The sequence below is a fragment of the Trichosurus vulpecula genome, chromosome 2, assembly GCF_011100635.1.
Source record: "Trichosurus vulpecula isolate mTriVul1 chromosome 2, mTriVul1.pri, whole genome shotgun sequence".
NCBI classification, from domain to species: domain Eukaryota; kingdom Metazoa; phylum Chordata; class Mammalia; order Diprotodontia; family Phalangeridae; genus Trichosurus; species Trichosurus vulpecula.
The window spans coordinates 352987863-353013247 of record NC_050574.1 but is presented as its reverse complement, the minus strand read 5'-3'; the positions used below and the strand labels follow the sequence as shown (position 1 = coordinate 353013247).

At 38.8% G+C, this 25385-nt stretch overlaps 1 protein-coding gene across 1 annotated transcript in view; it reads right to left on the bottom strand.

Moving 5' to 3' along the window:
- Positions 1 to 23270: 23270 nt before the first annotated feature.
- The window catches only part of MYH15 (myosin heavy chain 15), a 110216-nt gene continuing 108101 nt past the window's right edge, over positions 23271 to 25385 (bottom strand). Inside the window, 1 exon segment of the mRNA XM_036744129.1 lies at positions 23271 to 23315. Within this exon segment, the coding sequence (XP_036600024.1) occupies positions 23271 to 23315 (45 nt within the window).

The window sequence follows — 25385 nt, the reverse complement described above, 5'->3', positions numbered from 1 at the left end:
CGGCTCGGAAATTTGCCCCACGCAGACTGCTCGCAGTTTCTGACTCTCTCAAATCTGCTCAAATTCACTTTTTTATAGGAATCTGACAGACCCTGTGAGAGAGCTCCGGTAAGATGCTGCCTTCATGCGGCCATCTTGGCTCCACCCCAACACAGATCTTATCTTAACATATCTTAACATAACTCCAGGTCCAGTCTTTTATACACTGTGACATCTAGCTGCAATATTGGAGAAACTATGGATAAACAGACTAACTAGAGGTATAAATTAGTTCAAACATTCTTTAAAATACTTTGACATTCTTCTAAGAAAAAGACTAAAATGTTTGTATACTTTGACTCAGAAATCCCATTGTTAGACATATACTTTAAAGATATCAATGAGAAAAAGAGAGGCTCCATAAATGTGAAAATATTTAAAGTAGAACTTTTTATAATATTAAAGAACTAACAAAAAAGGTAAGTGCTCATTGATGGAGGAACGACTAAACAGGGAATGATACATGAATATAATGAAAAATTAATGTTCTGTAAGAAAAATTGAAAGTGAAGAATTCAAAAAAGCATGAGAAAACTTAGATGAACATTAATGAATTCAGAACCAGGAAAAGAACATATACAACAACTGAAACAATGTAAATGGAGAGAAAACAATTGAAACAAAATGCTATGAAATTATTATAACTAAGCTTGGTCCCAAAGAAGAGACATTAGAATTTACCTCCCTCCCTTTTTTGCAGAGCTGGGGGACTAAGGGTACTAACATTGAATATAATGTTAGACTTGGTTAATGTGTTGGTTTGTTTTGATGAACTGGTTTTTAAAATCTTTTTTGTTCTTTGTTACAAGGGATGAGAAGAGGGTATTGGGAAATGGAGCTGACATAAAATAAAAAAGTGAACAATAATTTTTAAAAGTGTGCCTAATTCTCTAGTAGGGGATCTTATGCAGAGTCCGTTATTTCTTAACTTTGGGCTGTTGGTGCCATATTATGCTTCCTGGGCCACTCAGCAAGCAAGGCCTGACCATAAGTTTCTCCTAAATACAAGTCTAGCATTCATTTCACTAATTTAGGAATACATTGCTCACAGTTGTGACTTAACATTTCCAGGCATTCTACTTTAAAACTTTTTTTCCCCTTGTAGCTTGGTTTTAAATTCTCCTGATCCATTATTAAACAAATTATATTTTCAAATTTCAGACACTGCATACCATTTGTTTTAATATGTACTCACACAGACCTAATTTGATTTGTAGCAGAATACTATCTTAAGATGGCTACTTTCCAATTTTACAATTATATCTTAAGCATTCCAAATTAACATATTGCAAATAATTTCTCACTTGACACACACAAATACACTTTCAGTTCATCCAACTGAGATATTGCCTGCACTATTCAGGTGAAAACACATGAAAACATGTTTATTTTATATGTATTTGAGTTCTTTTGTCTTTGGCAATAGCATGTCTTGGCAGATTACACCTGATGGCCTTACGTAGACACAGGCTTATCTTCCAAAACTGAAGTGGAAATTTATAGAGATAAATAGGTACTGCAATGGATAGAGCACTGAACTTGGAATTAGTAAGACCACATTTAATACCACCTCAGTTTAGAACCAGAAGGCAAAGTAGAAATAGAAAGAATTCACTGGCCAACTCCTGAAAGAAACTCCAGTGGAAAACTTCCAGGTCAAAGAAAAATACTGCAAGTAGCCAGAAAGAAAGAATTCAAGTACTAAGGAGTCACAGAAGATTTTGCAGCCACTACTCTAATGAAGTGGAGAGCTTGGAATACTTCATTCTAAAAGCAAATGATCTAAGCTTATAGCCAAGAATAACTTACCTTGTAAAAACTGAGTATAATCCTACAGGGGAAAAAATAGACTTTTAATAGAGGACATCTATACTTTTCTGATGAAAAGACCAGAGCTGTGTAGGAACATTGAAATGAAAATATAAGCATCAAGAGAAACAAAAAATAAAAATAAAAAACATGAACAGAGTATAAGGGATTAAACAGGGATAAACTTTACATTCTAATATGGTGAGATATCTGTATCTCCTCAGAATGCTATCGTCACCAAAAGTTATAGGAAGAGTAATTAGATAAAGAACCTTGGAGTGATACTTTTACATTTTGCTGATCTTTTAAAAATGGAAAGGAGGGCAGGAGGGATACAGAAGTGAGGAGGAAGATAAAGGCTGGGGGAAATTATCTCACATACCTGGGTTGCACAAGTAAAAGTCTGTAGAATAACGAGGAGGGATTGGGGGTAAAAAGAAGACCCATGAACCTGAATTGGTTCATTCTTATCCTCATCTGAATTGGTCTAAGGAAGGAAGAATACACACACACACACACACACACACACACACACACACACACAGAGTTAGCTATATAACGACATTTATTCCAACAGGGAAACATTTGGAAAAGGGGTTAAGGGAAGGGAATAATGAGATGAAAGTAGAATAACAGAGGAATTAACCATAATGAAGACAAACTCTTAAAAAGGGGCTGGTAAAGGGAAAGAATAAGAAAATAGTATGAAGGAAGATATGAAATTAACAGTCATAACTGTGAATGTAAATAGTATGAACTCACCCATAAAATGGAAGAGAATTTCAGAATGTATGAAAACAAGAATCCAAACATATGTTGCTTAAAAGAAATTCATTTTAAACATAAATATGCACAAAGTTAAAATAAGGGACTGGAACAGAATCTGTTATGCTTTAGCTTAAGTAAAAAAGGCACTGTAGCCATTATGAACTCAGGCAAAATAATAGCTAAAAGTATTAGATCTAATTAAAAGAGATACACAAGGAGAGAACATTTTGCAGAACCAGGGGAATGATGCATATAATAGCAAAAATATTAGAAAGACAAGCAACTCTCAAAGACTTGGAATTCTGATCAAATTATTTACCAATCACAATTCTCAGAAGAGTCATGATGAAACATGCTATGCACCTCTAGACAGAGAGGTAATAGGTTCAGAGTACAGATTGAAACTTTTTTTGACATGGTCAATGCAGGAATTAGTTTTCCTTAACTATACATGTGAGTAACAATTTTTGTTTTTCTTTGCTTACTTTCTCAATGAGTAGAAGTGTGAGGGAAAGAATGCAGACCCAGAAATAAAATAAAGTTTAATTATTTTTTAAAAAATTACCATCTCAGACACTAACTATGTGGCTGGGCAAATCATTTAACCTTGCTGAGACTCAGTTTATTCTTCTATAAAATAAAGAGGACAATAATACCTACCTCATAGGGTTATGTGAAGATCAAGTGAGATAAAATATGTGAAGTGCTTTACAAATTACATAGCACTATATAAATGTTAGGACACCTACGTGGCACAGTTGATAGAGTACCAGGCCTGATGTCAGAAGACTCATCGTCCTAGTTCAAATCTGGCCTCAGACACTTACTAGCTGTGTGACCCTGGGCAAGTCCACTTAACCCTGTTTGACTCAGTTTCCTCATCTGTAAAATGAACTGGAGAAGGAAATGACAAACCACTCCAGTATCTTTGCCAAGAAAATCCCAAATGGGATCATGAAGAGTCAGACATGACTGAAACAACTGAACAAAAATATAAATGTTAACTAATTTCATTATTATAGAATTAAAATAATACTTCTATCACAATTAGAAAAAAGAGCTAAAAGATAGAAACATAAATAACTGTTCATCAAAATGAGAATGTCCTAACCCAGAAGGATTTGTTCTGTAAAATTTGGATTCAGTCAAAAGGTTGTACTTAAGGACCTAGAAGGCCATAGTTTTCCCACTCCTAGTCTAGCTGAAAGGCTCACATTTCTTTTCCCTGACCCTTATTTTATTAGGGGCTATTTTCCCTTCCCACCTGAGGATGTTAGAGGCAGCCAGGTGGCACAGTGGATGGGGCCTCAGACCTGAAGTCAGGGAGATCTGAGTTCAAAACTGGCCTCAGATACTTAATAGTTGTGTGACCCTGGGCAACTTATTTTAACCTCTGTTTGCCTCAGTATTTTTTTAATCTGTAAAACGGGTATAATAATTGCCCCTAACTTCCCAAGGTTGCTTTGAGAATCAAATAAGATAATGATTATAAAGCACTTAGCACAGTTCCTGGCACATAATAAGTGCCATATAAATGTTAGCTGTTATAATTACCTGTTATAAACAGATACATATGACAAAACACATATTCTTCTTATGCCACCAGACATAAGTTAGTTAATCTTATTTAGATCTATGTCAAGTAAGTCCTAGAACTTTCTGTGCTGTTTACCCCATCTCCCCTTCTCCTCTGACACCCACACCTACAAACACACACACGCATACACACACACACACACACACACACACACATGGAATGAGAATGGTGTCATCTGTGAGTTTTCCTATGCATTTCAATCATCTTTTCTATAGTCTGTTTTCTTCAGAGCGAGGGATTTTCCCTCCCTCTTCTAGCTCTTTGCCAACAGCCTCTTGACCATTACTGCTTTTCCTTTCTAGGCTCTGGGCTAATTGAGAAGAGGATACGTTGCTAAACTATCATATAACACTTGTGGATTTTCTTCCAGGTTCTGCATGAGCCCAAGCTCTTCAGCAAAAAAGGGAATAGATGTAACTGGGGGAGGCAGAGCCAAGATAGTAAAGATGGGGACTTGCCTGAGCTCTCCCCCAAACCCCTCCAAATACCTTTAAATACTGATTTTAAACAAATTCTAAAGTGGAAGAAGCCACAAAAGATGGAGTGAAACAAATTTCCAGCCCAAGACAACTTAGAGGGTCAGCAGGAAAGGTCTGTTGCACTAGAGTGAGAGAGGAGCATAGTCCAGTGTAGGCCAGGACAGCACAGACTGGGCCTCAGCAAACCAGAAGCAGGCCTTGGGAGCCACTGAATCAACAGCAGTGGCAGTGACAGTGGCAGTGGCAGTGGCACCAGCAGCAGCTGCTTCTGGAGCTCTCAGACCAGTGATGGTAAGGGGGTTGAACAACTGGTCAGGAGATTACAGGGGTCTCTTTGCTAGCACTGAGGAAGGACTCTGTTGCATTACCCATACTTGGATCCAGATCAGCATCCTCGGTGGCAGTCTCAGGGTGAGAAGGAGCATTGGCACACCGGAACTTGTGGCCACAGTGGAGCAGGGACCCTCCTCACAGTTCCAGGATAGAAAAGAGTACTTGTGGTCACCCACAAACCAGAGCACAGGCTAGTAGAGTATTAAACACCTCTCCTTAGATCATACCACCTTGGAAAAACTGAAAACTTACAGGTCCTTAGAAGAATCTCTGAAAACAGCTGCACAAAACCCCTGAAGCTTAGGACAGTACACCCTTTACCCTGTAAGCAGAGCCCTACTTTAACAAAGAGATAATAGGCTGGGAAAATGAGCAAACAACAGATCAAAATTCTGACCATAGAAAGTTGCTATGGTGACAAAGAAGATCAAAACATACACTTAGAAGACAAGAAAATCAAAACTCCTACATCCAAAGCCCCCAAGAAAAATGTGAATTGGTCTCAGGCCATGGAAGAGCTCAAAAATGATTACGAAAATCACATAAGAGAGGCAGAGGAAAAATTGGGAAGAGAAATGAGAGTGATGAAAGAAAATCATGAAAAACAAATCAACAACTTGGTAAAGGAAACACAAAAAACTGAAGAAAATAACACCTCTAAAAACAGACAAGGCCAAATGGTGAAGAGGTCCAAAAAGCTAATGAGGAAAACAGTGTCTTAAAAAGTAGAACTGACTGAATGGAAAAGGAGGTACAAAAGGTCACGGAAGAAAATAATTCCTTAAAAATTAGAATGGAACAAATGGAAACTAATGACTTTATGAGAAATCAAGAAACAACAAAAACAAAAACAAAAGAATGAAAAAATAGAAGACAATGTAAAATATGTCATTGGAAAAACAACTGACCCAGAAAATAGATCCAGGAGATAGAATTTAAGAGTCATTGGACTACCTAAAGGCCATCATCAAAAAAAGTTGCCTAGACATTATCTTTCAAGAAATTATCAAGGAAAATTGCCCTGATATTCTAGAACCAGAGGGTGAAATAGAAATGGAAAGAATCCATCAATCACCTCCTGAAAGAGATCCCAAAGTGAAAACTTCCAGGAATATTATCATCAAATTCCAGAGCTCCCAAGTCGAGAAGAAAATATTGCAAGAAGCCAGAAAGAAACAATTTAAGTATTGTGGAACCACAGTCAGGATAATACAAGATTTAGTAGTTTCTATATTAAAGGATCAGAAGGTTTAGAATATGATATTCTGGAGGAGCTAACATTACAATCAAGAATCACCTATCCAGGAAAAAAGGGAATTCAATAAAATAGAGGACTTTCAAGCATTCTTGATGAACAGACCAGAGCTGAATAGAAAATTTGACTTTCAAATACAAGACTCAAGAGAAGCATACAAAAGTGAACAGGAAAGGGAAATTATAAGGGACTTAATAAGGTTTAACTGTTTATATTTATGTTTGAAGATGATACTTGGAACTCATAAGAACTTTCTCATTATTAGGGCAGATAGGAGTATACATAGTCAGAGGGCACAAGTGTGAATTGAATATGAAGCGTTGATATCTGGAACAATAAAATTAAGGGGTGAGAGAAGAATGTACTGGGAGAGGTAGAATGGGATAAATTATCTCACATAAAAGAGGCAAGAAAAAGCTTTTACAGTGGAGGGTTAGAGAGGGAGGTGAGGGGAATAAGTGAACCTTACTCTCATCAGAATTGGTTCAAAGAGGGAATAACATACTCAACTGGGTATAGAAATCTATCTTACTGAAAGTAGAAGGGAATATGGATAAGAGATGGGGGGAGACAGAAAGGAGGACGGATTGGGGAGGGGACAGTTAGAAGCAAAACACTTTTGAGGAGGAACAGGGGGAAAGGAGGGAGAGAAAAGACAAATAAATGAGAGTAGAGGGAATAGGATGGAGGAAAATACAGTTAGCAATAGTAACTATGAAAAAAATTTAGAAGCGAATTTTTCTGGTAAAGGTCTCACTTCTCAAACATACAGAGAACTGAGTTAAATCTATAAAAATAAGATCAATTCCCTAATTGATAAATGATCAAAAGACAAGAACAGTTGTCAGATGAAGTAATCAAAGCTGTCTGCAGCCATCTGAAAAATGCTCTAACTCACTATTAATTGCAGAAATGCAGATTAAGACAATTCAGATGTACTACCTCATACCTATTATATTGGCTAATAGGACATAAAAGGTAAATGACAAATGTTGGAAGAGATGCGGGAAAAATGAGACATTAGTGCTTTATTGATGGAGTTGAGAACTGATTCAACCATTGTGTAGAACAATTTGGAACCCTGTCCAAAGGGCTGTAAATTCATGCATACCTTTTGACCTAGAAATACCACTACTAGGTCTGTATCCTAAAAGAGATAAAAAACAAAAAGGAAAAGGACTTATATGTACAAAATATTTATAGCAGCTCTTTTCTGGGGGTAAAGAATTGGAAATTGAGGGGATGCCCATCAATTGAGGAACGGCTGAACAAATTGTGGTGTGTGATTATGATGAAATACTATTGTGCTGTAAGAAATGATGAGCAGGATGCTCTCAGAAAAACCTGCAAAGACTTACATGAGCTGGTGCAAAGTGAAATGTACTGTGAACAAAGTAACAGCAATATTGTAAGATCATCAGCTGTGAATGACTTAGCTATTCTCAGCAATACAATGATCCTTCAAGACAAGCAACATCCAAGACAGGCTTTTTTCCCCCAGTCAGTTGGATTTTAAAGACGAGAGAAACAGACAATACACTTTCTTCAATGTACTTCTAAGGATAAATGTGCTTTGCTTTAAGTGTATAGTTTAAGTCTCATGCCAACCATTTGTGCCATATAACATCAGCTTCCCAAGACCAGTTTGGATGATACAGCAGCACAAAAGATGACTTCCAAACTCTGATATGTACAGAGTGGGGATCATTTCGAATGTGTTCTGGGACAACTGCACTCACTGGTTTTCTTAATTCCCAGGGGTTCTAGTGCTTGGCACCTATTCCCAGATCTTTATTTTGGTATCTACGAAATTGGTTTAGGGGCAAAGGAGGGAGAAAGGAAGGAGGACGGAGGTCTGGCTCATCTCATGGCTGACTTTGGCCACCAGGTCACTATCCCTGCTCATTAAACTCCAATGGCTCTCTGTTGCCTCTAGGATCAAATATAAAGTCCTTGGGCATTTAAAGTCCTTCATAACCTTGCTTCGACCTACTTTTCCAGCCTAATTACACAATATTCAGCTCCACATATTCTATGATTCAGTCATACTGGCTTTCTTAATACTGTGTCTGTGCTGACTGCCCTGACAGCCTGGAATTTTCTTCCTTCTAATCTTTGTTTCCCAGCATCTCTGGTTTCTTTCAAGACTCATCCAAGGATCCCTTTAGGCTGAAATCTTTTCTACTCCTCTCCTTTGCCACCCCCAAAGGACTGCTTTATATCTCTTCATATATAATTTGTATATACTAAAAAATGTGCATGTTAGCTCCATGATGGCAGTGACTCGCTTGCTTTTGCCTTTGTACCCCTGGTACCTATCACTGTAGCCAGCACAGAGTAGGTAATTAATAAATGAGTGATTCATCGATTGGCAAACTTATTACCTAGAGACATCTATCTAGGTGGCTCCAGTGCTAGACATGAATTCAGGAAGACCTGAATTCAAATCCAGCATCGGGCTAAGCTCACAAGCTGGGTGACCCTGGGAAAATCACTTTTTTTTTTCTGTCTACCTCAGTTTCCTAATCTGTAAAACAGAGATGATAACAATAGCACTTTACCTCGCTGGGTTGTTTGGGGGGATAAAATGAGATGATATTTGTAAAGCACTTTGTAAAGCTTAAAGCGCTATTGCCAGTATCGCTATTGTTGCTTTTGCTGCTGTTGGTGTTGGTGTTGTCGCTGCTATTGTGGTTTTTAGTTTTCAGCACATTGAGAAGGGAGCCTGTCTCAGGGCCTTGGGTTGGGCTCTATGAAATATTCTTATCTGGGTGTTCCTGGAGCAAACAACAAGAAGCAAAGAATCAGAGAAACCATTAAGTTTGTCCGCAGCCTGAATTTCTGCCTTGACTCTTAACTCTTCTGAACCACTTTCCAGGGTGCCATCATCTATATAAATGAATTGAACAGGTTAAGAGTCACTCAGGAACTTGGTTTTCTGACATCGAGGAGGTGCATCAGGAAATGAGTAAAGGTGATTACAAAAAGCAACTAGAACATGAAACAAAATGTTTATGCTATAACAAATCCTACCGATGCCACATTGCAAACCTTAGATTCTGTCAAAGCTTCTCTTCTTTTACTTGGGGGAAAAATAAAATTTCGGAACACAACTAATAAAAGAACTGGAAACAGATGCGTGATATTTCTGAAATGCAAGGCCTGGCTTACTAAAAGGTTTATAGATAGGATATAGTCAGAGAATATTAGAAAATTCTCTAGGAAATTTTTACATGTGTCATCCCCTAGAGGTACTATTGTTCAATCATGGCCAACTCTTTGTGACCCCATGGACCTTTCTTGGCAAAGATACTGGAGTGGTTTGCCATTTCCTTCTCTAGTGGATTAAGGCAAACAAAGGTTAAATGACTTGCCTAGGGTCATGTAGCTAGAATGTGTCTGAGGTCAGACACTGAAGATTAGGTCTTCCTGATTTGAGGGCTAGTGTGCTATCCACTGAGCCACCTGCATGTAATAGTAATGGTAAAAAACATTAAAGGCTATTACTTCTACTGAAATATATGAAATTCTGATTCAAAATTACCTCTCTTCTTAAAAGATAGCAGAGGAGGTGGGAAAAGGATGGATTTCATCCGACATACAAATGAATCCAATTTGCCTTGGTAAGTGCAATGAAACATTCACACCTATTTTCCCATCCTTTGGTCTATGTGGCTAAAGGCTGGGACAGGCCAGAAAGAAGAAGGGAATTTGATTCTGCCCCTTCTTAAGAAGGGAAGGAAGAAAAACACGAGAGGGACAAAGTCCCAGAAATAAAAAGTGGGTACAGAAGCAAACTCCCACTCACTTCTGTATCATGTGCTCTCGGACTTGTGACCTTACCACTCGAACTGAAACTCATCCCTTGATTGCTGAATCCAATGGTCTTTTCTCAGGCCACATTCTTCTGTCTTCTCTGAAACTTTTAACCATGCCCTCATCCTCTGTGCTCTCTAGGTTTTGGTTTTTTGTTTGCTTGTTTCGACATTGCTCTCTTGGGCTTCTCTTACCTATCTGATTACTCCTTATCAGAAGGCTTGCCTACATCATCATCATCATCATCATCATCATCATCATCATCATCATCCATGCCCCTTCCTATATTTAAGGATGTGCTGCAAGTTTTGTCTAGAACCCTCTTCTCTTCTTTAAATCTCTAATCTCTCTGTCTTTGTCTCTCTTTGTCACAGTCTTCCTCTGTGTCTCTGTCTCTCTCTCTCTCTCTTATCAGCTCCAGAGTTTAATTATTTATTCTATCCAGATAACCCCCCAATCTATATATCTAGGTCTCAGCTTTATGGCACAGTGACTAAGGCAGCAGGCTTGGAGTCAGGAAGACTCATCTCCATGAGTTCAATCCAGCCTCAGACACTTACTAGCTGTGTGACCCTGGGCAAGTCACTTAACCCTGTTTGCCTCAGTTTTCTCATCTCTAAAATGAGCTAGAGAAGGAAATGGCAAACCACTCCAGTATCTTAGCCAAGAAATCCTCCAAAAGGGGTCACAAGGAGTCAGACACAACTAGAAACAACAACAACAATCCCATATTACCAACTGCCTTTTGGGCATTCCTCCTAAATAGTTATCTCAAACTCAACATGTCCAAAGTAGAACCCATTGTCTCTCCCACTAAACCTGTCCCTCTCTTCCTAAATTTTCTATTTCTTTTTTAAATTTATTTTTAGTTCTCAACATTCACTTTTATAAGATTTTGAGTTCTAAATTTCCCCCTGTATCAGTAAGGCAATAAACACAACATCAATGATAATCATGAATATGCCTATGTAGTTCTGTATTGCAAGGTATGAGAGACTCTTCATAAAGAAGGTAAAAGAAGTATAACATTTATTCAGACACCAGAAAATCATATCCCATAACCGAAAGTTCAGCTCCCATAGCCAGTCTGCCCCACTTTATCATAACAGCAAAGAACTTAAAACACCATACAACAGCCTGGAGCCTCACCATCCCAAAACCTTTCTGACCCCCTGCTGGGGTCTTCCACAAAACAAACTCACAGAACAGCTAAGTCAGCCTGTCAGTTCTCACAATCACGAGGGCAGCCATTAAAGTGCCCTTGACTAGTTTGGCTTTTTCCCCTGAACTGAATACTGTTTGTATGTTGGACTGGAGTAAGCTTGTCGGCCCCTTCACCTTGCTTCCCTTGCTTAAGCTGATGGAAAGAACCTGTGCTTTCCCAGTCAACCCCTTCACCTTGCTTAAGCAGATTGAAAGAACCTGTGCTTTCCCTGGCGTACCTTACACCCCCGCAGAAGCTGGATGGTTAAAAGCAGCTCCCATTGGAGCCAGAGACTGCTATAGCTATAGCCACAGCCGAAGCAGGAGCTGCCAGTAGCAGAGCTGACCTATGGGAGGAAGCTGAACAAAGACTTCAGGCCAGTGGGTAATCTTTTTACCATAGAGGGGGAAGCATGATTTTGCTTTACGTAATCATGCTTCTCTGTAGCCTCCTGGTTACTCTTTCAAGGCGTACTTATTGGGCCTGGAAGCTTTTGATCAATATATCAAAATGGGGTTGCTGGTTCATGGGTTGGTTACTGTGGAGCCTAGCATTAGCAGCCATAACATCTTTCTCTCTCTCTTTTAGGATTTCCTGTGACATAACTTCCTTTTCCTGTCAGGAATCTCCTCCCACCACACGTGTCTTAGGCTTCCTGTGATGTAAGCAGGTCACATGGCCTATTAATGGGTGGGAAAGATCTTCAGATCTAAATTGCTACTACACCCCCTCTTGCTTTCCCCCTCCCTAAGACAGCATGCAATCGGATATAGGCTATACATGTACAATCATATTAAACGTATTTCCACATTAGTCATGTTGTGAAAAAAGAATCAGAGGAAAAACATGAGAAAGAGAACACACGAGAGAGAGAGAAAGAGAGAGAGAGAGAGAGAGAGAGAGAGAGAGAGAGAAAATAACATGCTTTGATCTGCATTCAGACTCCATAGTTCTTTCTCTGGATATGGTTAGCATTTTCTGTCATGAGTCTTCTAGAATTGTCTAGATCATTGCATTGCTCAGAAGAGCCAAGTCAATCATAGGCGATCCTCACACAATGCTGCTGTTGCTGTGTACAATGTTCTTCTGCTTCTGCTCACTTCATTCAGCATCAGTTCTTATAAATCTTTCCAGGTTTTTCTGAAATCTGCCTGCTCATCATTTCTTATAGAACATTAGTATTCCATTACATTCATATTCCACAACTTGTTCAGCCATTCCCCAATTGATGGACATCCCCTCAATTTCCAATTCTTGTCGCCACAAAAAGAGATGCTATAAATATTTTTGTGCAAGTGGGTCCTTTTCCCTTTTTTGTCTCTTTGGGATACAGACCTAGTGGTGGTATTGCTGGATCAAAGGGTGTGCACAGTTTTGTAACCCTTTGGGTATAGTTCCAAATTACTCTCCAGAATGACTGGATCAGTTCACAACTCCACCAAAAGTGCATTAGTGTTCCAGCTTTCCCACATCTTCACCAACATTTATCATTTTCCTTTTTTTGTCACATTAGCCAATTTGATAGGTGTGAGGTCATATCTCAAGGTTGTTTTAATTTGCATTTCTGTAGTCAATAGTGATTTAGAGAATTTTTTCATATGACTGTAGATAGCTTTAATTTCTTCATCTGAAAACTGCCTGTTCATATCCTTTGACCATATATCAATTGGGGAATGATTTATATTCTTATAAATTTAACTCAGTGTAATGGCAATTTAGATTTGAAGATTTTTCCCACCCATTAATGGGCCATGTGACCTGCTTACATCACAGGAAGCCTAAGACACATGTAATGGGAGGAGCTTCCTGAGAGGAAATGGAAGTTATGTCACAGGAAATGCTGGGAGAGAGAGCTGTTATGTCTATTAATGGCCACAGTGATAGAGCTGAGGTAAAGAAAATCGGTCTGTGATAGCTGAGCAGACTGTGATAAGTGTACTGTGAGTTTGTTTTTGGGAAGACCCTAGCAAGGTGTCGGAGAGGTTTTGGGATGGCAAGGCTCCATGTTGTGATACTGTGTTTTAAGTTCCTTGCTGTTATGATAAAGTGGGCTAACTGGTTGTGAGAGCTGAACATTTGATTATGGGATATGGTTATCTGGGGTCTGAATAAATGTTTTACGTCTTCTACCTTCTATATGGAGAGTCTCTCATATTTTGTGATACAGAGCTACGTAGGCATATTCACGATTATCGTTGATGATGTATTTATTGCCTTACTGATACACTCAGTTCTCTTAGAAATGAGGCCTTTATCAGAGACACTGGCTGTAAAAATTGTTTCCCAGCTTTCTGCTTCCCTTCTAATCTTGGTTGCATTGGCTTTGTTTGTGCAAAAACTTTTTAATTTAATATAACTTCTCTATTTCTTAGAAATAGATCACTGTTCTTCCAGTTCCTCACAAAGTTTGTCACCAGGGAGCTATCACTGACTCTTCCCTCTCTTCACACTTCCATCCAATAAATTGCCAAATCTCATTGTTACTTCTTCAACATCCTTCACATTCTTCCCCTTCTCTCCATGCATATGACCACTACATTTGCTTAGTATTTTATTACTTTCTTAAAGCACAAACCTGAATTATATTGACCTATGAAAGCCAAAACAAGAATATTGTGACCCGTAGGTGACTAATTGGTACATGATCCACACACAAACTTATGTTTGGCTATAACATTGGCTTAACTCCCAAGGTCATTACTAAGCAAAAAACCAAAAATATCCACCAAACGGTGGTGATATATTCTCTAGCTCTTCCTGCCCTTGTCTGTTTTCTATAATTACCATGGAGATTTATGGGGTTCTCAGCAGAGACCCACTGAGCTGTCTGGCTGTTACCCCAGACCGAAGATTGCCCCTTTTTTGTAAGCATTCATAAAGATTGATCAAACCATATTATACTGTACTGTAGACTATATATACTGTACCATATACTATATATACTACCTGTAATCAATCTAGAGCTCCATGGCCTCTTCCTTGGTATCAAAAGAACACCCCATGGTTCTAGGGAGGCAGGGTACAGGGTTCCCCAGTTAGGGGAATTCCAAAGCTTACAATAGCCTTTCAAATACTTTGACTACTATCGTGTTCTCTCTGAGTCTTAGCTTCTCCATATAAATATTCTTGGCTCCTTCAAATGACCTTCATATGACATGAACTTAAAGGCCAGTTAGCATTCCAGTTCTTTGTTGGGCCCCTTCTCTGGATGCTCTCTAGATTATCAATGTTTTTCCTAAAATGTGTCACCCAGATCTGACCACAGTACTCCAGATGTGGTCAGGCTAGGAAAGTGTGTAGCTTCCAATTATTCCTGGAAGCTGTTACTCTCTCACTGGTAGCCAAGGTCCCATTAGACTTTTTGGCTCTCTTCTGCTGTTGTTTCATAGAGGACTTTTCATCCATTCAAAATCCCAGCTCTTTCAAAACAAATTTATGCTGATTAATCATTCCTTTCTCATCATAGCATTATAAGGGCAATTTTTAAAGCCACTTAACCCTTTAAATGCATACCTATTAAGTTTCATCTTATTATATTTGCCCCTGTTCTTGTAGCTTGTCAAGAACACATTGAATTATGACTCTCTCATCTAGTTTGTCACCTGAACAAAGGACAATCTGTCACTCATAGCTAAAAGGATGAAAAGGATGCTACTTTTTGTGGTTTTATTCAAATCATCAAGTAAAACATTAAATTAATTTAAACTAGTTAAATTAACTAAAAATTAAATAGCAGGAGGCCACACCCAAATCATAGGTCCCTCCATTAGAAACATCCAGAATCACATGAAGCCATTTTGACTTCTTCTGAAGTCCAGTTAATTAAGTCAATTCTGAATTCTTCTGGTTGCACCATTGCCTAGCGAATATTACTCCACCCTTCCCACAAGACTATTCAGATGCTTTATCAGATGACTGAATAAATTACGATATATGAATATAATGGAACACTAGTACACTAAAAGAAATGATGAAAAGGAGTTTCAGAGAAACCTGAGAAGAAATATGTGAAATGGTACAGAGTGAAGTGAGCAGAACCAGCAGAATGATTTATACTCCCACAATAATATTATAAAAGCTTTGAGAGTCTGAGAACTCAGATTCAGTGCAATGGCCAATCATGATTCCAGATGGCTGATGATGAAGCATGCTATCCACCTTCAGACAGACAGGTGATAGACTAAATATGAAAATTCTGACTCATTCTGAGTCATACATTTTATGAACATGGCCGATGTGGGAATTTGGTTTTCTTTATTATACATATTTGTAACAAAGGTTTTGTTTTTCTTTTTTTTTTCTCTCTGGGAGGTGGGAAGGAGGTGGGAGGGAGAGAAAATAGGTAACATTGAAAAAAGTTTAAAGAGTACAAAAAAACCTTGCTAAAATATAGGTGCACTATGTATACAGTATTCCTATGATTTAATCAGTTTAGCACTCTATCAAGAAAGAAATAAGCTAAATCTAGTATATCTTATGGGCAGCTAGGTATCGCAGGGGATACAGTGCCAGACTTGGAGTCAGAAAGACTCATTTTTGTGAGTTCAAAACTGGCCCCAGACAACTTACTAGCTGTGTGACCCTGGACAAGTCACCTAACCCTGTTTGCCTCAGTTTCTTTATCTGTAAAATGAGGTAGAGAAGGAAATGACAGACCACTCTAGTATCTTTGCCAAGAAAACCCCAAATGGGATCATGAAGTGTTGGACACACCTGAAACATACTGAACAACCAGCATGACCTGTTCTTGAAACTAGCCAGCGCTTTGTGAGGACTGCTTCCTTTTCTAGGTGTTTAGCTACCTCTTTAGCAATACGTTCTACAATTTTGCCAAGAGTTGACGTCAAACTTACTGGTCTTTAGTTGGCAGTTTCTGTTTTCTTCCTTTTCACTAAGATCAGAACATTTGCCTTCTCCAGTTCCATGGTACTACTTCTGTCTCGTATGATCTTTCAGATATTACTTCAGTTTAGGGTCCTTTTGGTGAAATCTACAAGGCATCGACAAACATTATTTTGTCCCAGTAGAATGAAGGCTTCTTTAGGACAGTTTCATTGTTCCTGTTGAAGCCCCAGCACCTAGTAAAGTGCTTTACACACATTAGGCATTTAATAAATGTTGGTTGAATTAAATTGAACTGGTCATCTCAGAGAGCGATGGATGGGTGAAGCCAAGAAAGGAGAGAATCAAAGGAGCTACTCAGCTCAGGAGGTTTTTTGTTTGCTTTGTGTTTGTTTTTGTTTTGTTTCGTTTTGTTTTGAAACAGCACAGTTGAAGAAAAGTGGTTGGGAGGAAGAGAGTGGCTGAGACTGACAGCAACAGTCCCAGTCTTCTTCACCACCTTGATCCTGGGCTGTCATCCGCTTTCCAGTAGGCTTACTATGGGGCTAAAGAATCATGACTATTTAGGTGCTTAGAGGAAGGCATAGGCCCCTTAAGGTCAGTAATTGCTTCAACACAATGATAGATCAAACAATGTCCCAGGAGGCACTTGTTCCCTGAAAACATTGTTATTAATGGGTGATCAGATGGATGTTATTACAAAGCGGGTTTCTAAAATTACCGTGTGGAGTTCAGTTATAATATACTAACAATAATGCTGTGAAATGAGGTTAGTTGGACAATGTTAGATTGCATATGTCTGTGCTGGTCAAGAAGAGTATTAAACTAAGAGAAGTGGGAATGAAGAGATTTATTCTATTAAAATATTCTTATAGGGGCAGCTAGGTGGCATGGTGAGTAGAGCACCAGCCCCGAGGGTAGGAGGACCTGAGTTCAAATTCAGCCTCAGACACTTGCCATGCTTACTAGCTGTGTGACCTTGGGCAAGTCACTTAACCCCAATTGCCCTGCCTTCCCTCCTCAAAAAGATTCTTATAATATTTTGATAATAGGAAAACCTAGTAGTGTTATTTTATAAATATTTCTAGACTGGGCCTGTGATTTCATTCATGTAGAAAACTCCCATGAGCCAGCTAACAAAGCCCTGCTCTCTACCATTCCTGCTCTCTAACTTAAAGTCTTAGAAAGTTGACTGGGGCAGCTGAGGAGTTAAGTGAACTTTCTCATAGTGTCACACAGCTAGTATGTGTCAGAAGTGGAACTTGAACTCAGGTCTTCCAGACTTTGAAGTCAGCTCTCTAGTTACTTGTATTGTGGATCAAGATGGGCTCTTAGCACTTATTCAACCAAGTGCCCTTGAAGAGTTTGGCTTTTGTTTCCTTTGGTTAATTCAGCGTCTTTGATTGAGTCTTATTAGGTGCTAAGCCCCAGGCCCAAACCCCTATCTATTAGGTGCTAAGCCTATGTGGGTGTGAATTGGTAACTAAGGTGTGGCTCCAGGTGGGGCCAATGAAGGGAGGTACTAAGACCAGGGCCAACAGTCAGAGCTTAAGTTCTGGTCTCTCAGATGATGTTTGATGATGGATAAAGAGTGCATAAAAAGGGAAGACAGAGCTATTTGCTTAGGGCTCTCACTCTTGGTGGAGTGCTGATGTGGAAACTCTGGGCAGCTGTAGTTAAGAGCCCTCCAGCTTGTAAACCTGGATGCTGGGACTTTGTTAAACTCTGGTAACTATGCATTGAGATTTGAATCAGACAAGGTCTGTCTGTTGATGTTTGTAATTTGTTTGTATTTTTGCTCTGAAGTTCAGGGTGTGGGCTTTTTCCCCTGAACTAAGTGAATAATATTTGCATGCTGGATTAAATTGAGATTGTTAACCCCTTAACATTGCTTTCCTTAGTAAAGCAGATCAAAAGAACCTGGGCTTGCAGCATTCTGTGAGCTGGTTGTTATTGGTTTTACACTCCCCACAGCAGCTGCTAGCCGGATTGTTGAAACACCACTATACTCATGTTACCCCTCACATTATAATTAGTAATAGTAGTACTGTTTGCCATAGGATATTAAGGAAGGGTCAACCATGATCCTTTATTTTTTGAAATGTAACATTGGTTTGTTGTTGTTTTTGGTGGGGAAGGCAATCAGAGTTAAGTGACTTGCCCAGGGTCACACAGTTGGTAAGTGTCTGAGTCTAGATTTAAACTCAGGTCCTCCTGACTCCAGGGCCAGTGCTCTGTCCACCTGGCTTCCCCTTTTATGACTTGTTGTTGTTTGGGAAGGGGGAGGCAATCAGGGTTAAATGTGAAGTCTGACATTGTGAAGAAAAAAAGAAAGAGAGAGAGAGAGAGAAGGATACTGAAGCAGGGTCCAAGATAGTAGGATAGTTTATTTTTATTTAAATTTAGGTTTTAAAGAAAGATGTTTAATAGTAGAGGAAGTGATGATGTAACCGTGATTAAAATTATATGAAAGCGATGGTCTTTGGTATTTAATTTTCAATGTTTTCTCTCCAAATGCTCACTTGTTTGAAGTTCAGCTCTGATTGGTAGCCATGTAGCTGGTGGTATTTTGGAATCATCTGGTCTCCGGTTCTTCTGGAATAGGGAGTATTTATTCCCCTTCATAAACCTGAAATAGATGGGGTGGGAAATTGGGGGTTTGTGTACCGTATTGTGAATAATAATTGTGTTTCTTCATCAATAAAAAAAAAAGGAAAAAGAAAAAGGAAGGTTTATTTCTACCCTGCCCTTGGGCCGGGTCTCCATTTATAGCTGGGTGACGCAGTGGATAGAACATGGGTCTGGAGTCAAGAAGACCTGAGTTCAAAACTGGTCTTAGACACTTACTAGCTGTGTGACCCTGGGCAACTCACTTAACTCTGTTTGCCTCAGGTTTCTCATCTATAGAATGGGGTTCATGGTAACACCTACCTTCCCAAGTCATTGGATTAAATGAGATAATAACAGTAAAGCATTTATCACATAGTAAGCATTATGTAATCTACCTTTGGGGATATTTCAATTACAAATGACAAGCTCAGACGAATTTTTTTTATTGTTCGGTCAACACCTCAGGTCTTTTCTTTGCATAGTAGAACATTGCCCTTCAGAGGTAGTTCGTCCTTCCCTGAATCCCATGAGATAAAGGACCTGGAAACCTCTCAAAGCCCACCCAGTCACTCCACATTCCTGTCAATCTAGTTGAATAACTTTTCACTTTGGGTTGATAAAGCTGCAAAGTTTTAAGGATTTTCAATCCAGCAATCCAATTTGGCCCCTGGAAAGTTTCGCCTGGGATGGAGGAATTCATTTATAAAGGCTCCACTAAGGTAGAATGGAAAGAGAACTGAGCCAGGAGTCAGGAGACCTAGCTTGACTTCTTTGATAGACTCCTAATTCACTGGGAAACTTGGGAAGTCATTTAATACCTCTAGGCCTCACAGCTGGAAGGGATCTTAGAATCACTGGCAATTTCCCTGGCTATAAAGGGGTTGAATTTGATAATCTCTGGTTTGAATTCTCCCCACCTCCAAACCCCCATCCCCCGATTTACCAATGATTGTGACAAAGACAGCTGTCTTCCAATTGCTTTGAATCCTCTCACAGTTGATTTTGTGTTTGAGGGACACACAAGGCATTTTCCCCTAAGCAAACTGTGGCAGGCCAGAGCCAGATCTATACATGGTATAAGAACCAGGCCCTGTGATGCAGACTATATTTCAAGCCTCTAGGGTGGAATAGATAGGATTATAGGCCATGGCAGAACAAACAAATACTGCGAGATTATAGACCCTGACACATAAGCAGCTAGAGAAAAAAGGTTTTTGGTTTCACGTATAAAGGAAGGTTTTGCACTGGTGATATAACCCTTGTTATCCCATTAGTAGATGAAAAGGACCTAATGAGGAGACCAAACCAGAGCTGGTAGATTCTTCACTCCCTAACAGCTGTACTTGCCACCCCTCAGAAGTCATCTCAGGGGAGAAATCCTGCTCATGAAGGTTATTGACATATTCCTTTGCCCTGTTTTTGACAACCACGGTCTTTTTTTTCACTTAATAGTATTTTGTTTTTTTTCCAATTACATGTAAACAGAGTTTTCAATAAGATTTTATAAGATTTTGAGTTCCAAATTTTTTCTCCCTCCCTCTTCCCTCCAAGACAGAAAGGCTATACATGTACAATCATATTAAACATATTTCCACATTAGTCATGAACAACCATATTCTTATAAGCTAAGGAAATCTGCTTTTTTATACTCCTGTTTGAATCAAGTCAGTCATTTACACCACTCCAATATCCAGATGTAGGAGGGTCCTTTGGGCCTCAACAATTGGCATCGTGAGGGGGGGTGGTGAAAATAATTACCTCATTCAAGCAAGGAGAAAAGGGGGACAGAAGATGGGAGAAGGGGAACATTAGCCCACAGCATCTGATAGAACAGGAGCTCTGGGTAATTTTAGAGAAGTCCCATCAGAGGGACAAGAAAAGGTACTTTGTCAAACCAGGGGAAGAGGAGGCGGGGAATGGATGGAAAAAAGTAGGAGGAACACTGCATGTTTTCAGGAGAGTGAAAATTTTTAATCAGTTTGAAACTCTAGCTTAACTCCTTCAACAACAGAAATAGCTCAAGAGAGCTGCTTGGGTCCCTTTTTCTCACAGAGAGGCTGTTCTATTTCATTTATCTATTGTTTGTTACATAGAATTAGTGTGTATGCTGTCAACAGTGTCTGCGGTGTCTGTGTTTGTTTATCTGGGTAGAGTTGTTTTTTTCTTGTGATGTGAGGAGGCAAAAGAGAAAGGGTAATTAGAAGTGAGGGTTTTTTTCCCCTTTGTTTTAGAAAAAAGTGTCTAAACTTTTAAAAGATACAGTCTTTCTGTATTCCAATTAGGACTCTTGGTATGGCAAGACAAAGATAAAGGAAAATCTATCTCCCCCTGCGTATGCAGAGATTAGTATGGAAAACTAAAGAGAGACTAAATCTATGAGTAAAGTCAAGTATAATCTTTTTAAATAATGTAGATTTCCAAATTGTGATGGGGTGGCTAAAGTGGAAATTTTGTTGAATTTGTATATACAAAGGCGCTCAGAACTCTTTTCTCTTTTTCCCCAGAGAGAGGAATCTTTTTATGCTTTTTTTCAAAATGTTAGGAAAGGAAAAAGATTTATAATTGGAACCTATGTCACTGGGCCTAGAGAAGCCCTTCCCACTGAAGTAACTCTTCCCAAGTCCCAGCCATTACCAAAGCATTGGGGTGTCCTCTTGGTGACAATTTTTATAATCTGAGCACCATGTTGTTCTAAGAGTTAATCTATTTTTTTTAGCAGATATATAGAAGACCTTAAGTGTCTATCAGAGAAGTCCATTATAATCTGTCATTTTCTCAGTTCTCTGAAAAAAAAAGGCACATTAGTTTCAACAGGAACATGTGTGGGGTAACAAGAATCTAAGTCTGAAAAATTAGGAAATTGGCTTTTGGATTTTTAAAAGCTTAAAACAAGTTAAATTAGAAAGGGCCTAGATGAAGTTTATAAATTTATGTATTTACAGTTATCAAAATTTTTTTTTATTTTTTTTAAATTTAAATGTAAGCCTTTCCAATGAATTTTTTTTATTCCCCTTCAAATACACACACACACACACACACAGAGACACACACAGACACACACACACACAGAGTTACAACTCCTTCTGCTAAATGGGAGGATAGTAATTACGAAGCAGTTTGTTAAAAGAACAGCTTGGAAGTAATAAAACCAATAGGACAATGCAATATTTAGAATGTAATCAAAGGTTGCTCACAGTAGATAAATAACTTTATGCAAATTGCTGATTATTATGGAATATATGGAATGTAACTGGACAAACTATAAATTGACTTGATCCAAATTTTCTTCTTATTCAATATGCTAGTTATATAATGTTGAAAAATACGGCAAAATAATGAAAGAGCAGACTATTTTATGAATATGATGAGTTTTTGAACTGCAAATAAACATTGATGTTGTATAAAGGTTTTCATTCTCAGGCCCGTACTGTACTTTAGGCCAAGGACAGAAATAACCTTGAAGCTTGCTGAGAGTCTCACCAGAGACCTTAGACCATGAGCAGAGATATTAAACATCTAGTCTTAGAACTTTGGATCTGCATATCCCAGTTAAAAGACTTTTACTCTCTAGAGATTGACATGCAGCTCCTGAATTCTCAGAAATACCGAGCCATCTAGGTTAATCTTAACAAGTGAATTAGTTTTTAGGGAAGTGCATGAAATTAATTTCTGTGTAAAACACTAAAACATGACCAAATTATTTTTGTGATTCTTAATTTTGACATTTTGATGGCCATGTGAGGATGCATCAAGCTAGAAAGAGATAAACTGAGGTACAAGTGTTTAGAAAAAACTTTGTATGAGCTTAAACAAGATGAATGTTTTAAATGATTGTCATGTATTATGTCATAATTGTGAACTTGTTGGTATTAATGTTAACTTGGGAAGCAATTATCCTGCTTTAGGTTATAATTTACTATATGAAGTAGAATCTCTTGGGATTGTAATGCTGATCTGATTTCAGTTTGATTTCTAGTAAGAGAGTTTATGATGCATAGCCGACAAACCATCATTCAGAGGAACTTGCCAACAGACGGAAAGCCGCCTCATACTTCAAAATGTTACAATTACCAAGGTGGATGGGGATCATTGGAGAGGTGGAGAGCATGGCCTTATGAAGGTAATAGCAGGATCATCCCAACTCAGTTTTGAAGTTGTTTCAAGTACATCCCTCTTTCTACTTTCACAGAAAATTCCTCTACTGGAAGGAGACACACAAATATTTTATGATGAATCTTAATGTGACTATCATCAAGCATGATGAGGATACCAGGGTGGGAAAAAATGTCACTACCCATTCCAGGCAAATAACAACAGCAACAGAATTCATATAATGCTTAAAGGTATGCAAAGTACTTTACATATATTATCTCATTTAACCCTTATAACAACCACACGTAGTAGACTCAGTAAGGATGAGAGAGATCAAGAGACTTACTCAGTGTCATAAAGCTAATATATGAGGCAGGATTCAAACTCAGATCTTGACTCCAAGTCCAGTGATGACTATCTCCTATGCTATCTCATGGGTGAGGGGTCCAGGATCTGCTCAGAACCAAAGATCTGAAGAAGAGGAACATCAACCTCAAATTTTTGAAAGACAGTCATTGTAAAGAGGGGGTAGAAATGCTAGAGAAAGTATTGTACATTAGTATAATTATAATGAATAACCCTATAATTGTTATTCATTCTGATCGTCACTATGTTGGGAGATACAGGATTGGACCTGGCCATGCACAAAGCAGGAGCAATAGCCCCCTGAATTACCTAGGAGATACCACCTAATTTCAAAATTTATTTGCCAGTTAGATGGCTGATTCAGACCAAATTTAGAATATTTAACTACATGGGGGGCGGTTGTGGTAGGTGACAGTAGGTATAATAATACTGATTTCATTGGGAAGGAAAAACTATTGATTAAGAAGCTCCACAAAGGAAAGGTTAGTGTGAAAAGATCCATAAGTTCCAGAATGAGGAATAAAAGGTCTCTGGACTTGGATAACAAAACTATTTGGATTTCTGGGTTAATGGATTCTCCAGGTTCATTGTTAGTAAGAAACTTTATAGCCCACTTCTTAGATTTTGCTTAGTATTCAGTATGCAGCAATTATCCCAATACATAATTCTGACCTGGAGCAGAGGACAACAGATGGCCAGGTCTTGCATTACAAAGGATGAATAAATCACCTGTCTCACTATGATCCCAATTAATGGAATGCAGTAGTTCATGGCTAGGTCCACACATATTACAAGGGAGGGATTAGACCATATGATACAGATACATTTTCAAGCTGGAAGTCCCTACACTGTGGGCAGATAGGCTGATAAGACCCATGGGAACTACTGTTGGATAGTAGACTTTGCCAGGTAGGCAGCTAATGCACAAACTCTCTCTTTGCTTCATGAACAGTAGACTTTGAACTAGTGTAATTACCTTGGACACCCCCTCAAGCATATAAAAAGAATACAGTGAGGGAGAACCCACCCCCTCAGACCTGGCAGATTCTCCATTCCACAAAGATCATGCCCCTATCCAAGCATCATCTCCATGGAGAAAATGGAGGCAGAGGAGTGAGCTCATCAGGGTTATCAGCATGTATCCTTGGACTGTATTTCAGAACTGTATTAAACCTACTTTTTTGTACCGCCTGCTGAGGTAGGGGCAATCACTGACATCATTCCAATCTCTTACTCTAACATAGCTTCTGTAGCCTCCTAAGACACAAATCCATGCATTATGTGAGAATTCTGGGCAGTCGCTGAACTGAGACTCCAAAATTCCATTCCATAGTGTATTTTTCGAATTCTAAAGCTGCTTGAAAAGATTTTACATCTATCTGCCTCTTTAGAGATTCACAAGTGAAGCAATCTGAATTCTCATGTTACAGTCAGGAACTTCTTATGTCTTCCAATAATTCAGGTTGTAGCTATAACATAAGATGACAGATTTAGAGCTAGAAGGGACTAGAGCTAGAGGTTACCAAGCTCAAAACCCTCATTTTATGGAAGTGAAGTGACTCACCTAAGGTCACACAGGTAGTAATTGTCAGAGGTACAATTTAAACTAAGATCTTCTGACTTCAGAGCTATAGTTCTTTCTACTGTACTAAAACACCTCTTATTCTTTGAAGATGAAAAACACTGAGATGATTATTTTTTTTAAAATAAACTCAAGAAAAGGCAATCCTGGGGGCAATTAGGTGATGCAGTGGATAGAGCACTGGCCCTGGAGTTAGGAGGACCTGAATTCAAATACAGCCTCAGACATTTACTAGCTTTGTGACCCTGGGCAAGTCACTTAACTCCTGATTGCCTAAAAAAAAAAGAATTAAAAAAAGAAAAGGCAATCCTTGTCTTAAACGTTCTTCTGCACCGAAGCCATTTCTATTGCTCTTGTCAGCAATATATAGTCAATCCCTTCATCAGAGGCCTCATCACCAAGGCAACTTCACTTAAATTATCATCAAGAAAAGTTTGTCAGAGAAAGTTCACTGGACTCAAAGATCTAGGTTTTAATCCTCCACTCTCTTGACTGCTAATTGTCATGAACTTGGGAGCAAGACCACAATGGATTTGTTTCCTTATCTATAAAATAAGGGGAACTCCTTCTGGCTCTGAATGCTTAGGTCCTAT